General features: G+C 38.7%; 1 protein-coding gene across 2 annotated transcripts in view; it reads right to left on the bottom strand.

Moving 5' to 3' along the window:
• Nucleotides 1–13,591: 13,591 nt before the first annotated feature.
• The window catches only part of LOC115045888 (copine-9), a 103,837-nt gene continuing 99,587 nt past the window's right edge, over nt 13,592–17,841 (bottom strand). The window contains exon 20 of one of the 2 annotated variants that reach the window (XM_029505846.1): nt 13,592–14,970. In XM_029505846.1, the coding sequence (XP_029361706.1) occupies nt 14,788–14,970 (183 nt within the window). In that variant the 3' untranslated portion in view covers nt 13,592–14,787. The remainder of the gene's footprint in view (nt 14,971–17,841) is intronic. The other variant, XM_029505847.1, reaches the window with a different exon arrangement.

The following is a 17,841-nucleotide window of genomic DNA, read 5'->3' as shown; positions in this document are numbered from 1 at the left end:
CAGAAAAATTAGAGCATGCATTTGCAGGGTTGGGAGGGTTACTCCCAATTGCGTTCTGATACAATGACTAATTACTTGTTGAAAAATGTAATCAGTAAAGTAATCGAAGTGTCACAATATTAAAGTAATCTAATTTCATTACTTTCTGTTATTTTTGGATTACCTCAACAAATATGCACATAAAGACAAGAGAAAGAAATATCAACAAGAGCACCTTAGAGCAACCTTAGAAAGCAAAAAATTAAAAAGGTAAAGTGAGGGCCTATAGAAAACATAGTATATAATATAGATGTAGTACAATACTCTCCAGTGATTCTAGGCATAATAATAATAATGATAATGAGGCACGATCCAGACCTGGCTGATAGAGGCTGATTATGGGAATGTGCATTGTTACCTCTCTGGTGGGGATGGAGCCAGAGCTTGTGTGTGAGGTGGAACGCTACTGGATGGATCTGGTGGAGCTCACTGCCATGCATTGCTTAGGCTCTGGATCCAAAATCCTGGATAAGGCTTGGACATTATTCCTCACAAACTTAGTGCCACTGTGTTGGATTTTACCCCAGTGGACCAGAGGGGTGGTTCTTACTATCTCCTGTGCATATGCACCGAACAGCAGTTCAGAGTATTCGGCCTTCTTGGAGACTTTGGTGGGAGCCATGCATAGGGTTTTGCTGGGGGACTACTAGGAGACTTCAATGTACTCATCAGCAATGAAGGAGATACCTGGAGGGGCATGATTGGGAGGAATGGCCTCCCCAATCTGAGTGTCCCCGAATGGTGATCTAATGTTAGACTTCTGTGCTAGCTGCAGTTTGTCAATAATGAACACCATGTTTGAACACAAGGATGCTCATAAGTGCACTTGGCACCAAAGCACCATTGGCTGAAGGTAAATTAACAATTTTGTAATCATATCTGACCTATTTTTGGACATTTGGCTAAAGAGAAGGGACAGGGCCAAAATGTTGATTTCAGAGGTGGGGGCTTGAGGATGGGGGGGGACTTCATCTGCCTGAACAGTGCCCTGATATCTACTCTACATCTCAAAGCAATATGGAGTTCAAAAAATGTATAAAACAACAGCCTAGAGGCTTTTAAATACAAAGTTGTCACTTTGCCACAAACACTGGCCATCAAGCCAGTGTTGCGCAGTTGCGCAGTTTTACATTGCCCCCCCCCCCCCCAAATTACATCCCTGAGTATGCATGAGTGAGTACACCACTATCTGTATGTAAGGAGTGGGGCTTAAACTGGAAGTCCGCGTGTATTTTTAAGCCTGTAATTGATATGGGTTGGTCAGAAGTTGCTATATGTATTGTAAGCCTCAATATATTTTTATTTACAGCTTAATTTGCATTACACCAAGGTAAGAAGAGTGAGCTGACCCAAAAAAAAAAAAAAAACCTGACCCTTTGAAGAAACAGCGAGAATGAGAAACACGATGCAGCACTGCTTCTGTTGCAAAACAAGTTTTTACCCCATAACCCCGTAGAGTGGGCACAATTTGAAATGTTTAGGTTATAAAAAGCTATTCTAAAATAATTGTTGCGGTGAACTGCCTGCAATTGGACTAATCAGCAGCACGAGGACAATATAAGAGAGGCACCAGTGGTTTGGCTGTGGGTAACTGAGCTGAGGACACCAGAAGCAACTACTGAAGAAAAACTTAAATGATCAAATGCACGGGAAAAGACCAAAAGGGCTACCGGTAAGCTTATTGTATTATTCATTGCTGATGGTAGAGTAACATTGTTTATTTGGATGAAGTTCAGTTTAACGTTAGCAGTGGTCATTGAAGTTGCATAAAATGTTTATTTAGATTTAAGCTGTAAAGTATGTTACAATTTGTTTAATTAATTGTTAATTAATTAATTTGTTATTTGCAATGGCCCAACTTGGTTGCTTCAAAGCTTGGTTAAAATAAATTGAAGCATAAATAGTAGTCATTAAAATGAAGTGAATTTTGCTTTATTAAAATGCTAAGTAAAACATTTAATTTGTCTAAAAGTATGTATTTCTGTTCAAAATGGTTGTATATTTAAAATATACTTTTAACTGATTAAATGCACTTACCTTGGTTGTTGGAAAATGGTGAATTTTTATTTACACTGGCTTTATTCTTGTGCTTAAAGGTTTTTCACTTTCCATATTTATTGGTTAAATAAACTGAAGAACAAGTGAAATCCTGACTCTGACCAATGATGTAGAAATGTGGATGTAGCCCAACCTTTTATCTCTACTAGGTTAAATGATGATCTTACCGGGGTACTCCATCAGGTAGTTGTATTGATGTATGTCACCTTCGGCCGTTCAGTGGGATCATTTCTCCATGAAAATGAAGGCAAGCAGAAGGGACAATGAGAGAGACTGAGCCCTAAAGAGTGGTAAAGTTGCCAACTAATCACCACCTGGTGAGTTGGGTCTGGTGGCAGGGGAAACCCCTGGAGAGACCTGGCAATCCTTTATTGCTGCATTTTTTTGATTATACATTGAATATACATTATACAGAACAAATAATATTGCTAACATTTCAACAACCCAGTTACAATTGTAAATGTCACTATCTGTGAACAACCTTTGTAATTGGAATAAAAGCTCAGGTGTAAATGAAAACATGAACAATGCCTTTTGCTGAGCTGGTTCAGTTTCAGGGACCTGGATCATCTGGCTCACTGTTATGCTGTCATTGCTTCCTGGGACACTTAAAAAATTAAGCCATTGGTTCATTTTGTTTTGTAACACCCGTGCTTGCCTTTCTATGATAAATCAAAATGTCCAGTTTGGGGGGGAAAAACCTGCCTGTTTTGCTCTTACAGGCCATAAATAAGTGCAAGTTGATTTTGTCAGATGACCAATAAAGCTGTTTTTGAATAGTTGTTGCTTTCCTCACAAATGTAATGGGCCACATCTCATTTAACCAAATCCCAGCCTCTCTCAGTTGATACTGAGCTGAAATCAGGGGTCCAGTAAAGAGAAGCAGAACTGCTTCTCTTTACTGTGTGCAGTGAACACTTCTTTGCTTTCCCACAAAGATAAAATCTTTGCTAGTATCAATAGTTGGCTTGTTAAATATATTAGGAAGTCCTTGTATCTTACTGGGCCAGGCCTTACAAGAGTTACCTCTGCAATTTCTTGTAGGTCTGAAGACATATTTTAATTATGTAATTTGATGTTTTACTTGAGTGAACACAGGGCTCATAGTGATTACTCACCATGTGAAGTCAACAGAGGTTCTTTTCTCTGCCCCACAAACTAATTGACTTCGGATGTGCTATTCAAACTAACAAACACCTAGCCATATGCATATTATGTAAGACCCAGATGGACTTAATGGATCAAATTGATTTATTTTCCTTGGCAATGCTTGCAACTTGCCAAAAGTGAAATAGGGAAAATATGTGCTGGTTGAGTGTATCTTTAAAGTTTGCAGAGATCACTCACAATACCCTTAACAAAGCTGCTGTCCTCAGCACTCACAAGTGAGTAAGCAAATACTTTGCGGCCATTTCTTTTGCATTTTGTGAACCAGAAAGTAAAAAAAACAGTAATAAAAATACACATGCACACAATCATGAATGCCTTCAATCTTACTGACAGTAGAGGGTGGGTCTTTGTGGAGATCGCTTACCAAAGATGCGTTGGCTGTCTTAGACAGAATGTTCGAGCCTCACAAGCTTTAAACTCACCAACTAACACAGACCCCTGTAGCTTTAAAAGCTGCTGTGTAAGCAAGAAGCTGCAGCAGTTCACTGGGCTGAATTTATCCATCCAGCTTCCATGTCAAAGCTGACTATTTCCCCTCACCTGTTATACTGACAGACACACACAGTAAACACAAGTGTTTTTTAAGTGTTGTGACTGGTTTGAAATCACATTTCCCAAGAAACTGGACAACAAACTGTCACACACAGACAGTTATTTTCAGTCACTCTCCTGAAACATTTGCAGTACCAGCATGAAATGTAGAAACCCAGCTTGTTGTTGTGAACAAAGATTCCCTCTGAGAGTTGTGCAATGAGTTTTTAATAAAGAACGCTAACCTCCCCCGCATACCCCCAAACAGTCATTACCACTGCCACCAACACAAACACCCTCCTGTGTCTAATGCACTTCTTAGAAAGCTTAGTTGGGTTTTTCTTACACTGGCAGGTCTCATCCTGTTAAATGGATTAAGTGTATTTGCCTTTGGCGTACATATACTGACTCAGAATTAAAGGTGTGAAACCATTCACACAGAACAACACAGCACTGAACTACATATGGAACTGTGTTCTCTGTGACACTGGGATAACAGTGATCCTCCAGCTATTTCTGGTGGCACCAAAGAAGCTGTGCCAATACCTGCAGAAGGAAGCATCTGGGCAGCATCACAATTACGCCCCAAAACACGTAAGATGACACTGTCAGGCTCTTCATTCTCACATGTATTGAATTTTAAATGATTACAGTGGCTCATTTCCCACTTGAAAGAGCGTTAGAAACAATAGATACTTGATGTGGACAGAAGAGACAATAACGATTGATCTTGCAGCTGCTAGAATGACAGCCATCACCAACAGATTTATCTATATCTAATCAGCATCTTTAATCATTACATGACCAAACTCTTAGATTCTGCAGTCTTTTTTAGCCTTTTTTAGGTGAGAGTCCTAATAAAATCTCCTTTAAAATTATACAATTAGCTAAAGAACCCAGAGTAATGATCAGCTGGCATTCAGCCTCTGCCAGTCAGTCAGATGATCTGAATCTGATTAGCCTCAGTGTCAGCTGAGATGTTTATTTATTCATTCATTCATCTTCTACTGCTTATCTGCTTCCAGGTCGTGTTGGGTGCTGGAGCCAATCCCACCTCACACTGGGTAAGGGCAGGTTATATCCTGGACAGGTTGCCAGTCCATCACAGGGCCAACATACAGAGACAGACAAAGACTCACACTCAGTCTCAGGCAGACCTACCTAAACATGCATGTCTTTTGATGGTGAGATGAAACCAGAGCATCCGAAACTTCTGCAAGCAATGGGGGAGCATGCCAACTCCTCACAGAAAGGCCCCAGCTGTGGGAGCTGAACCTGCAACCTCCTTATGTAACAGTGCTTTGTGGCTCTTTGGGTGAGATGGCAGTAGATGCAGAATGAAGCAACCTATGACACTTTGGTCAGAAGTCAATCCAGTTATGTTTCAAGGTTGGAAAGTTGGACAGGTTAATGAACTGTGAGTTCAGACACAATGACGCAGATGAAACGCTACAGAGTTCACTTTTCCACATCACATTTATTTAGAAGACGGTGTTGTGTTTTTAACTTTTGCTTTAGTTACAGATGTTCATGTATGTTTGAAACGGAAGCAAAGGTAGACAGAGAACAAGAAAACTGACCTAAATTGTTCACAGTCTATATCCTATGCTTGTTTGTTCTTCTCCTGTCATTTGTTTAACCTATACAAACACAAACATACGGACAGAGGGGTTCATCATTGAAAGCCAAATGCTCCTTGATCAATGATGGTTTATGTATGAAGAAATGATTTCTACATTGTCTTGTGTAAATAGGTTACTTCATTTATTTTCAGGTCCTGTAATGTAAAAATGGGGTCCAAATGAGTTTGATGTTTATTTTTATTTTTATTTTTTTTATATTCTTTTTCTAATTTTATAATATAAATATTTTTAACTAAAAGCTGTTGAAATATGAAGTTGCTTTGATGAGACGAGTTAGGCTTAGCTGCTTGGTATGTTATTGTCAGTAGAAGAAATGGTAAATAGATAGAAAATAGAAAAATGTTCAGTGCAACTTCATTTGTAAGTAAACAACTGTTGCCCATGCTGGCTATGCAGTCATTGAAGAACATACAAAAATATCTCCTTCAACGAAACAAAGTTGTGTAGACAGTGGTGATGAAGAGCACAAACCTTTCCATGTGAGTTGTCTTGGCATGTTTAGATTAGCTCCTGGTAGTTGTTAATAACAAAAAATAAAATAAAAAAATTGTGGCCTTTTGATTAATTGTGGTTATTGCATTATTTTTTTTAAACCACATTAATCTTGTGCAACTATTTTGTTTCTTCACCACACCCTGAACTTGCTGTCTAGACAGCAACAGCTTCCTGCTTCCTGGCTCTGCATACGTCATAGCAGTGAACAGTGAGTCACATCTGGTGTAAAAAAAAAAAAAAGAAAAACTCCAAAATGGCTCAATCAACAAGTAACTAGCAGTCTAAAGCTATTCAATATTTCATATTTAAGGCAAGATTAATTTCTGGGGTTGACATTATGTTCCCTCTGGCCAATTACATTTCTGTGGAAATGTAATTATCTTGTATTCCCAACAATAAAACATTGGTGAGAGGAGCTTAAAAAAAACTGCTGTGAAGTTTCAACAATCCATCCATCCTCTATCTTACTTTACTATACTTACTATACTTTAAAAAGAGCAAAGGCTTGGTTTTGTCATTCATAAAAAAAAATCAAAACACAAATGTTAAACATATATATCTACCTCCTGTTATTTATCCTTCTGTTCCAAAATAATTTTAATATTTTGGCCATATTTGGGATGGTGATTAATCCACAGCACCCCTGTGATTGATCAGATCGAAAGTTGTTTGACAGCCCTATTTTAGGTACCACACTGTTTTAATTTCTATGTGAAAGCTAACACCTAACACTAACCTATCACCAACCTACCTCGCATAACACCTAATACAACTATTGCAGTGAGTGAATGGCCATGTAGTCAGTACAGACCCAGAAGTATCATCGCTCTGAGACATTATCCATTGGTTTGTGAACTGCTGTGATGAAGCCTCAGGTTTTCTCGATTTTTTGGTTTTTTTTGGAAACCTGAAGAAACCATATTTGAAGGACAAGGTGGAGCTGTGGGGTTGATCTAATCTGTTTTGTACTCCATCGTGACAGTTAGACAGATTGTGTGTGTGTTGCCTCTCAGACAGTAGCCCAGCTCCCAATGCATTCCTTGCTTTCTGGTTGATTTTCCTCTAAATGGACCATTAATTTTAAAAATGAGCATTATGTTGCTTCTGTTGTTATGTATGTATTGTACGTTATGTACTAAATACTTTAAAGTAGAGACTGAGAATAAACTCACTAGGAAAACATTTACTGAGCTAATAAATCAAGGGAAAAGGAGGGACATTTTCCCATAGACTTCAATACAATCTGAGTTTGTTTTTTTTTGTAGTAGATAAAAAATAAAAACATTAATAATGATAAATATATTTTATAAATATTTTTTTTTATAATTTCCGATGACAGATTGTGATGGTCATTGAAAAATACAGGTTTAAAGCTCTTCAGCATTGTCTTCACTTTAAAGACCCAGAGTCCAGGTCTAGACAGAGGAATACTGACCCCTGCAGAGCAGGATGAGTAGCTCTGCAGGTATCTTTTCATCATTAAGATCCCACTGCTATTTTTACTGGAACTTTCCTCCAAATATGGTCCAACACCACTTCATCTGTCCAAACACCGCTGATGGTAAAATCTTTATAATACCTGCTGTAAGATTAATGTCCGTGTTTTGTTGACTCTGCTAATACTTTGCAATGACTGGAGGCCAAGACCATCAGGTGCATAAAAATGGCCGTTTTCCTTACATTTGAATGTTTTTTTTTTTTCACAAGTCCAATGTTGAGTATTTGAAAAGAGGCGATGTGCTACAGATACAAAGCAAGTACTTTGGCAAGCTTTTGTCAGTCAAAGGCATGTCAGTGTTTATATATTAGCAGTCCAGTTAATATTTCAGAAAATAATTCAGAAAATCAGCCTTAAAAGAGACTCGCAGGACTGTTGCATTTTTGTAATATCATAAAAATGCTAAATTAACAACATTTTTAGTCTTGTGCAGAAGAAGTTGAAGAATCAGAAAAGGGGCATATATCAAACATATAATTTTTATCACCAGCAATCCCTTGTCCTAATGGGACTATACAGGGAGAAAGAAAAAAAGAAAGAACAAAAAAAGAAAAAAAAAAAAAAAAATATATATATATATTTATATATGTGTGTATATATATTTATCATTAATGGTAACTGTGTTTTTTTGCTCCGATGGTAGCAGCTACCACTACTTCTATGCTTTGAAATGTAAAAATGAATCCAGCACTACTCTTTTTCCCCAGATACTGCTGTATTTTTTCCACGACAGAGACTGCTGTGTTAGGCACTCTGCTGTCATGGCTATTGCTCCACAGAGTCTCATCATGCCTCCAAGTCCTGGATATGGAGTCCAAATCCAAACTGTTTACAGACACAGAGAACAAAGATTTGCCTTTATTCAAATTTCAAAGCAGACATATTAAATATTGCCTTCCTCCTTTGTCTGTTCTGATCTAAAAATGGTTTGCATCAGTATATGCACCCCAGAAGCCAGGTCTTGATTTAATGTCAGCAAATTATTTCTGCACCTATTGACATATTCCTGTGACAGTGAAATGATGGGGACGAGAAAGATTTTTACGGTCAAACACTTTTGGAGCCCAAAGCATCCTCACAATGAGACAATCTACATGGATTAATGTAGATTTAAAGGACCAAAATGACAAATCCTAAATGTCATCCATGTGGGAGTTTAATCTGTTACACCACAAACCCGTTTCACTGTTAAAAAATTTATTCACATCTTTTTGGGTATTTCCTATATGCTGAGCACACTGACTATATAAACACACCAAAGTTAGCAGCTTTTTAGTTTAGCTTAGCATGAAGACAGCAAGGACATGGGAGCTACACGTTCCATGTGAAAAAATCCTACAAGTGACATGTAATATCAAAATTGATTAGACCTTAGAACAACAGTCTTCAATCCCGTAGAAGTTTTGCATAGGGTTCTGAAAATGCTTTATTGGATTTTATGTGGATTATCTGAGCTATTTGTGAATTTAGATTTTCGTATATAGCCAAGAAATGTTAGCTCAATTTCTAATGTCATTAATTGACTCACTAATAGTGGAAAACAACATAGATGTTATCTCTTCTATATATTCACTTCCTTGACTGACATTAGCTTGCTAATCAGCTAGCCCTGGCCCATCATGTCACTCTGCCAGTCTGGCCTGAAGAAGAACTGCTCAGAAGATGGAGCGGATGTTTGTCTTGTCAATTCATCAATACCTGAGGTTTTTTAACGAGTGTTTATCACTACCACCAACTCCTGGAAATGCAGCAAAGACACTGCACTTTTTAACAGATGAAATGTGAACAGATGAATCTGGCAGACTTTTTAAGCTTTGTAAATAGCCAAATTGAGAAAGAATTGTTCATATGAAGATATGAAATAAACCTTGCAATACATATATATTCAGAATACAGATGTCAGAGTGGTGTCAGTCAAGTCATCCAGGTGAATAACTGTAATTCATATCTGAAAGTCCTCAGCCCCGTCAGGGAAGCTGTTACATAGATTTACACTGTAAGTGAGTGTGCTGGCATATTTCTCTTTGGTTTATAATTTTGTCTGCAGCAGCTCTCAGCTGTGACAGAATAATAAAAGCAAAAGAGTGTCTTATGAAGCAGCTCGGGGTGAGGTAAGTGGAAAAACAGAAAGGCTAAGTTGTTGTTATTGGTAAACCAATTTGCAAAAAACCGTCTGTGACCTTTGTGCAATACAAGTAGTTAAAGCAATTTTCTTAAACACAGTCTAACAGTAATGTATCCAGCTCTCGTAGCCCTCAAGGAGAAAGCTGCAAACTTAAAGAGTGCCCCCTTATTCTTGCTCTTTTTCAATCTTGAAGGCTTCATTTATGTTTGCCCAAACTTTCCCTGAGGTAAGCCTTGCTGACCTATTACCCAAATTTCCACAAAACAGGGTTTGTTTAAGGCCCTAAAAAAAGAAAAAGAAAGAAAAAACACATTTTTGACAGATGTTGTTCCTTCTTTTTTTCACATTCTCATAAACATTTGTTTTGAACGATTGAGAGAAAAAAAATTGTGTGGTGTAATGACATCAGCTTGTTGTTGTTGTCCAGAGCCGCCGCCGGCCACTAAAAAATGAAATCAACTTTGCTGCATGAAAGGCTGTCAGGGTTTGATAGACACCCGTTCGTCACATTCAGCTGCTCTCACCAGTTATCAGCCTCTCTGATTCCTCTTGTCTGCCCTTGACTCTTGCTTCCTTCAAATACCTTCTCTTGCAACATGTTTTCATCCAGACAGAGTGACTTTTTCTCACTCTTTAGGTTTATGTGTAATCACAGTAGGTCCAGCGGTGCAGGGAATTGCCACTCACCTCTGTTTAGTAACTTTTTCTTGTGTCTGTTTATCCTTCTGCAGATTTTCAAATTTTTTTGTCATGCCAACAGATGAACATTTTAACTTGTTAGGTATACTTGCAAAACTGACCTTTACCTCATCTCCACTCTTTGTGTTTAGTGGTAATTATAATATATATATATTTGGCATTGTCATTGTGAGCATTTTACCATGACGGAGAAGCATGAAGTTCAAAGCAGCACAGTTGCCTAATTGCCTCACAGAGCTGGTTGATTATCAGCCATGTTTTCCTGGCCTCCAGGCTGCCATTTTTTTTACATTTAGAGTCAATATAATTTAGTGTGGTTTGAAAATATGCTTGCAGAAATGTCAAATTCGTTGTTAAGCCTTCAATGTTTTATCACTATTATCTTGTAATTGCTACATCCCTGTCACAGTAATGTGCAGAAGACCGTCTGACTGTCTGACATGTGTATTTTGGTTGAATTGATTCTTTGCTCAGTGTTGTTTGTCCTCTTTCCAGGTCTTTGTGGCGCAGAGAAGGTCATTTGGCTCTCTGTTGGTTTACAGTCTATTATGTTTTCATGCTGTGTCTTGATAATATAAAACCTGCTTTGTGGCTTTATTCTGTACACACAATCCAAAAAGAGGGATCCCTGCTGTTCCTCCTGATGTTCTTTTTCATTTCAAATGTCGAGGGTCCAGGCAGAAAGTGATGTAATGCTGTATATACTGTTAAGCCCTTTGACTTGAATATAATTGACTTTTTAAAGCTGCCCTAATCTGTATATTTGTATTTAGCACAGATCAAATGCCTATGTGAAAAGGTGTGTCTCTAGGTGAAAAGTACTACAGATTTACCACCTGTCCAGTTAATCCTATTTTTGTTTCATAGCTGGTGACTGTACTTTTTTAATTTTCTCTCATTGCACTGTCTACAGCCACTGGCAGCTGTTTCCACTGAAGAAACTGACTCGTTGCAAATGCTATCTGAGATATTTCATTTATTTTCCTTCCTCCAATGTGGAATCAGATAATGCGGGCAAATACAATCTAAATCAATAATCGTTTGCTTCAGAAGATGTTTCTCATTTTCTGCAGTTGCTTTTCTGAAGCCAATTAAACTGAGATTATCAACAAGTGATGATTGAGTGATGATGACAAAGATGAATGGTCAAAGGATTGAGTGGATTTAACAGGATCCATGTAAACCAGCGAACCCGCATGTGTGATGCCAGGAGTGTGGAGGTATTCATTCATTAACTAATTCACCTCTTATGCATTTCTGGGGTTGCAGTGAGTACTGGAGCCAATCCTAGTTTACATTGCACAAGGGCAGGGTACATCCTGGACAGGTCGCCAGTCCATCACAGGGCCAGCACAAAGATATAGACAAAGAAGAACAACTACTCACACTCACATTCATACCTGAGTGCAATTTAAAGTAGCCAATTAACCTACAGTAGACATGCATGTCTTTAGCTGGTGGGATTAAACCCATCTAGGCATGGGGAGAACATTTAAACACTGCAAGAAAGGGTTCCAGGCCAGGAGCCGAACCTGTGATCTTCTTGTGGTGAGGCAACAGCTTCAACCACTATGCCGTCATGCGGCACTGTGGAAGTCACTCACGGCAACTTCATCAAATACACCTGTGCCATGGTGAGCCAAATTGTCAGATGTGAAAAAGGTCAGTGCTTAGCTTCAACTGTGTTGAACTTCAGGACCTTGTCCTGTTTCAAACAGATTATACCTCTGCAGTTGTCTGTTAGTTCAGTATTTCTCTAAAAATGCAGAGCAGACTAAAAAAAAAACCTTCTTTGCTTTCATAATAAACAATATTATACCAACATATTAAGCTGTTGGTCACATGTAAAGCTGAATATGAGAATATTACAACAAAGTTCCTCCACCTCCGGGAGATATTCCAAGATAAGGGGCAAAATATCCCTGCAGATGCAGTAGGCCTATTGTAGAGTTTAGCAAATATCAACACCTATCTGTTCTTATCAACAGCGATTTTATTTAAGCGGTATAGAAAAGAAACTTCAGACATCTTTTTGTTTACAAGTGGCCTTCTAGATAACACCAAACCTTAAGGCTAGACTGTACACGTGAAAAATGAGAAGGGGTTCTGTGTCAGACTTGATACTTAGACTGTTTAAAACAGTCCCTTGGTCCCTTAATCCAAAGGGGGCTGTTCCCATTGCTGCATGAAGAAAAGTGTAGTGTGCACTGAAAATCATCACTTTCTGAACGTTTGAGTAAATGTTTGTAGTTTTGACACTGGTGACTTAAGAGAAGCATAATATAAGTGCACGCCATCTTCTGTCCATCTTATTTTTGCCCACAAATGGTAGCAAGCACTAACTTCAACCACTTCAGAATGCACTGGAACACAGTTAATCTGTAATTCAACAGAATAATGTTGTGGATTTTTTTTTTTTATTTTTTAATTTTTAATAACACGCAGGGGAAATGGATACAAGGTATAGAGGGTAAAGTAGTTATGAGGCAAACATGTCACTATAGCTCTGTGTATTAGAGTGCTTTAATTTGTCCACTGATTCAGTCAGTTATAGGTGATGTTGATGGGAGACAGTTTTTAGCTGGAGAGCGATTCACCAGCTGGAATATTTTAATAGCCTTGAACGTTAAATCACCTCTCTGTGAACAAGCGACACAAACAACGATGAGAGTAGGTCACTTTAATTTTAGTAGTATTGTAATGCAGTTCAGGAGATATGAGTAAACACAAACTTAGTCAAACATAATATCAAAATACAATAATATAATTGTCAAAACAATTAAGGGTTTCTAGTTCAAAGGTCTACATTCTTCTTATTTAGACATTCAAAAAATGTCAACATACAATATAGATTCATTAATAGAGATACTAATTCAAAAGCTTTTTTCTAGCTTGGAATCAAACGTGGGGGAAACATATTCCATCATGTGTTGTAACATTATACAATCTAACCTTTTCCATGGTCACGTTTTACACACTGGTTGAGTATATATATGTTCATAAAGCCATAGGACAAAAATGCTTTTGTACAAAAACCCCACACAACAGGCTGGTGCACTGATATGCAGATGTCTGGCAGAGACCTTATATGTCTGGATTATTGGACTATGTGAACAGTCCACGTCATTGCAAAAAAATCTAAAATACATGTCTCATAAGGGAAATTCACTAGCTTCAGCTTAATAGCTTAATACCAGGTTTTCTGCAAGTCACTGCACATGCAGGTTATGAAATCGACAAATGAAAGTGTACAGTGACACAATAAAGATGCATAATACACTGAGATCAGCAATGACAACACCAACCTGAAAACTGTAACATCGAGTTGCCCCACATGCAAAATCTTAAATAATGAAACTAATTGAACTGTTTCTTTCATTAAATATACTTGAATGAAAGTATGAATATACTTAAACATCACATTAAACAGCCCTCTAAGCCACCACCATCACAATGATAGAAACAAAATTCATGTCATAATAACATAGATGGTTCCTCAACACCAACGTGGTTGTTTTTTGAAATGTCAGGACGCTGTTGGGCTCACTGGGCTGTTTTACCATACTTAGGTCAGCTGCATCAGGTTCATGCATCGGCACTGTGTGATAGAGGAAATGTACAGCAGTCATGCATAATAAACAGCTCTACAAAGCACGAACACTAGGTGGCAGACTTTGCCCACTTTATACACAGCGTTAGTCTGCCTGGCAATAAAATGTCAAGTCTTGGCAGGGGACAGGGTGGAGCGTGGGGGCAGGGGGAGGAATATAGGGCAAACATTACACTCAAAGTCAGTTATATTGCTTGGAGAATGTGCATTTATTCTTCAGTCAGATTCACATAAAGAATCATCAGCAGGAGGTGAAAACATCTCTGTGTTGCTTTTTCCACACACTCACTCTCATCAGCGTCGTCTTACATTTCTTTTCTTTCCTTTTCATCCTTCGCACTCCTACACCTTCATCTCTCTCCTGTTCCCTCCCACCTCCGCTTCCTCCCCCCCGGCCCTGCAGAGAGCCTAGCATTTCTTGAACAACAGGGGTGAATCCACACCCAGCTTCAACCCATGCTGGGCTTAGAGAGGCTGGGTAGCAGACAGATGTGCATGCGTGTGAGTGTGTGTATGTGTGTCTGAGACTTGTAACACTGAACATGCGACTGGAGTGATCTAATCTATCTTCAGATTAGATTGATGAATGATCAACATCTTATTTCAATGGGCTTTCAAATGATAAATGGGTAGTGATGCTTAGGGTGCATAGGGTGATTTAGAGGGGAAACAATGAAGAACAAAAGCAGGTGAGTCAGGGATGAGTGTCTGGTCTGTCACTTTGACGTGCCTGTTTAGCTCATAGGTGATAGTAGAGGAAGAGGGCAAATTATGGCCTGATCCCTCTGTGCCGCTTACAAATAATTCTAAGAGTAGAGAGGAGTGGAGTATGTAAGACCGCACTTACATGGAGTGGAATAGAAGGGGGAAAGGGAGAGAGCGAAAGAGTCAGATATGACTGGCCATATCACTGTCAGAGTCATATATGCCGGTGCAGCCCCGGGAGCGGTGAGGAGGAAATGGCCGGTCGTGGTTCGATGCTTCTGCTCTTCATAAAAGACAACAGCTGATCAGGGATCTCGGCAAGGACGTCTTTAGCCAGCCGGGCCATGCTGAGGACCTGGTTGCCTGATCTGTCGATATAGTCTCTGAATGGAACAAACTGGAAGAGGGAGGGAGACAACACTTCAGCTGTTGGGTATTGACAAATTATACTCCTATCAAGCAGGAGAATAAACTGGGAGTAAAGCATCATCACTTCCCTTGCAAATTTAATTAATGACTGATATAACATTCTGCTCCTCCACTCTAACTTAATACCATTGTATAATTAATCTTTTATTAGATTATGATTTCTGCTGCTGACTTCATAAAGTCCCACAGTGAATAACACAGTCAGATGGGAGTCTTGTGTAATTCTTCTTTTCTCCTCTGACTGCTGGATATTCACACTTCCATCCATGCAGTTGAAATAGTTGCACACTTATTGTCACGAGAGGTTATAAAACTGCTCATCTTAGCTGCTAAACAACTTAACACTTGAATTTTTATTATTATTTTTTTTTTTGCCATTGACTTCTGTTTTGCGTCTCTTAATGCACTGAACTTCAGTACAACCTAAAGATGCTGCAGCATTATTATATGACATATTACATATGATTTTCACAAGATTCTGTTTAAACAAGTCCCTCCATGGTGGCTAATTGAATCGCAAGTAATATATCCTTAGGTGGGCAAAACGGCAGCATAGTGGTTAGCGCTGTCGCCCCACAATAAGAAGGTAGCACATTGGATTTCCGGTTCCTTGCCATTTGGAGTTAGCATGTTCTCACTGTGTCTGCACGGGTTTCCTCCAGGTACTAAATTGTCCATAAATGTGATTGTGAGTGGTTGTTTGTCTGTCTCTGTACGTTGGACTGGGAACCTGTCAAAGGTGTACCCCACCCTCGCCCAGTGTGAGCTAGGATTGGCTCCAGAATCAAAACAGATTTCAAATCAAATCAGATTTATTTGTCTAGCGCCAAATCATAACAAAGTTACATCAAGGCACTTTACATATGGAGCAGGTCTAGAACAAACTCTTTATGAAATTATTTAAAGAGACCCAACAGATCACCCGATGAGCAAGCACTTGGCAACAGTGGCAAGGAAAAATTTCCTTTAAGAGGCAGAAACCTCAAGCAGAACCAGGCTCAGGGGGAACGGCCATTTGCCTCGACCGGTTGCGTCCAGCCCCCCCGCGACCCGGAAACAGATAAGCCGTTGAAGATGGATGGATGGATGAATGAATATCCCAGGATTACAAGAATCTCTTTTCTAAATCTATGAATAATAGTAGACATAAACATTGCTAAAATTGTCTATTCTAATAAAATTTTCACATAAAAGAAAACCAGGAAAGACAAGAATGGACTGGTGTCAGTTTTTGAGCAAAGAATTGGAAAAATGTACTAACATACAAGGAAGATATGTCTTTTTTTTTTTTTTTTTAACCATTGCTGACTCAGTAGGTAATGCAGGTGTATTATTTCGGTAGTGTCTAATGAGCGTGGAGCTGCTAACCCTTAAGCCAGGAATGTAATTTGGGGTGGGAGGGGACATGTCCCCTGCACTTTTTCAAAAGGCAGTATTGGTCCCCTGGAGTTTTACTGTAAGCTATATTAAATGAAGACGGGTCACGCACTAGGACCAAGCAGAAAACAGCCGCTAAAACCAAAGCCTCTTTCCCTTTAGACCGCCCACAAGCACCCCATACTCAAGCCAGTTGCCCCCCCCCCCCACATGATGCTGACAAAATGGTTTTGACAGCTTGTTCCAGGTTTGCAATTGTACTCCCCAAAAACTAAAAACAGATGTGTGAAGAAGATTACTTTGTACTCTCACTTTCTTTTTTTTTGTGCAACTGAGATAATGAAAGTGCAGTGCCTGAGACATGACATGGGGGAAAAAAAGATATAACGTGTGCACAGCACTAATTTGCTCCCTCAAAATACAAATTTGTTCCCACGAAATAAACATAACGTGCCATGAAGAGCCTTTCTAACAATTTTGCGTGACTCTATTACTGTCATATCTTTTATGCTAATTTTATGAGCTCATCAGACAAAATTTTAAGAACAACAGAAGCTTTTTCCAACAAGCAAGTAAAATGTAAAGTAAGCTGTAACTAACTCAGTGACTGGTTTATGCTTTGTACTTCAATTATTATGGCTTTATAAGAAAAATTTTTTTGGTTTCCAGGTTGTGAAAAATTACTTTGATCTTTTATATGCAACTTGATATCTATCTATATCTTAGCGACCTGGCTCTCAATGTCAATTTAAATGCCTGCATAATGAATCCTTGCAATGCCAGGCTTTTCAGAATGTCTTTCGAGCACATACCCAGCCTAAAATAAAACTCAATCATACTATCCCTGTCCATCTGGTTGTGTGGCGCCTCTTCCAATGTTCCTTCTCTAACTGATAGAGAAGGTGCGCTCTATTTGTTTACCAAGCTGTCCTGGAATTATATAAATATTATTAATTAACAGTTAGTATTTCATGCGCATGTTATACTATTTCGTGTGAACAAATTTGTTTTTCAAGGGAACAAATTAGTATTTTGTGCGCACGTTTCCCCCATGTCAGGTCTTGGGCTCCATATGAAAGAGAGTGATTGATGGGGGAATAACTTTACTAGAATTTACTAGAATGCAATTCATAAGTTGGCAGGAAAACTTTTTTTGTGTTGACAGCTCTAGATTTGCTGTGTTGGATATCTTGTGATAATCTCAACATCTGGGTTTGTATTTTATTCCTGTTTGTTTCGTCTTCTACCACTTATGATGCATGAACTGAGCAGTGTGACTTTATTTTTCCACAAGAAGGAAATGATTGATGTTGCTGCAGTGAAGGAAGTCATCATATTGAATCAATAATTTAACAAAACATGAAACGGCCTGAAGTGTAAACATCCTGATTAAATTATTGTCATCATAAGGTGTAACACAATCAAAGGATTACTACATGCATGAAAATGTGATAACTGCTAT

The sequence above is a fragment of the Echeneis naucrates genome, chromosome 7 (genome assembly GCF_900963305.1).
Source record: "Echeneis naucrates chromosome 7, fEcheNa1.1, whole genome shotgun sequence".
NCBI classification, from domain to species: domain Eukaryota; kingdom Metazoa; phylum Chordata; class Actinopteri; order Carangiformes; family Echeneidae; genus Echeneis; species Echeneis naucrates.
Note: the sequence above shows the minus strand (reverse complement) of the source record. Positions and strands in the feature narration are given on the sequence as shown.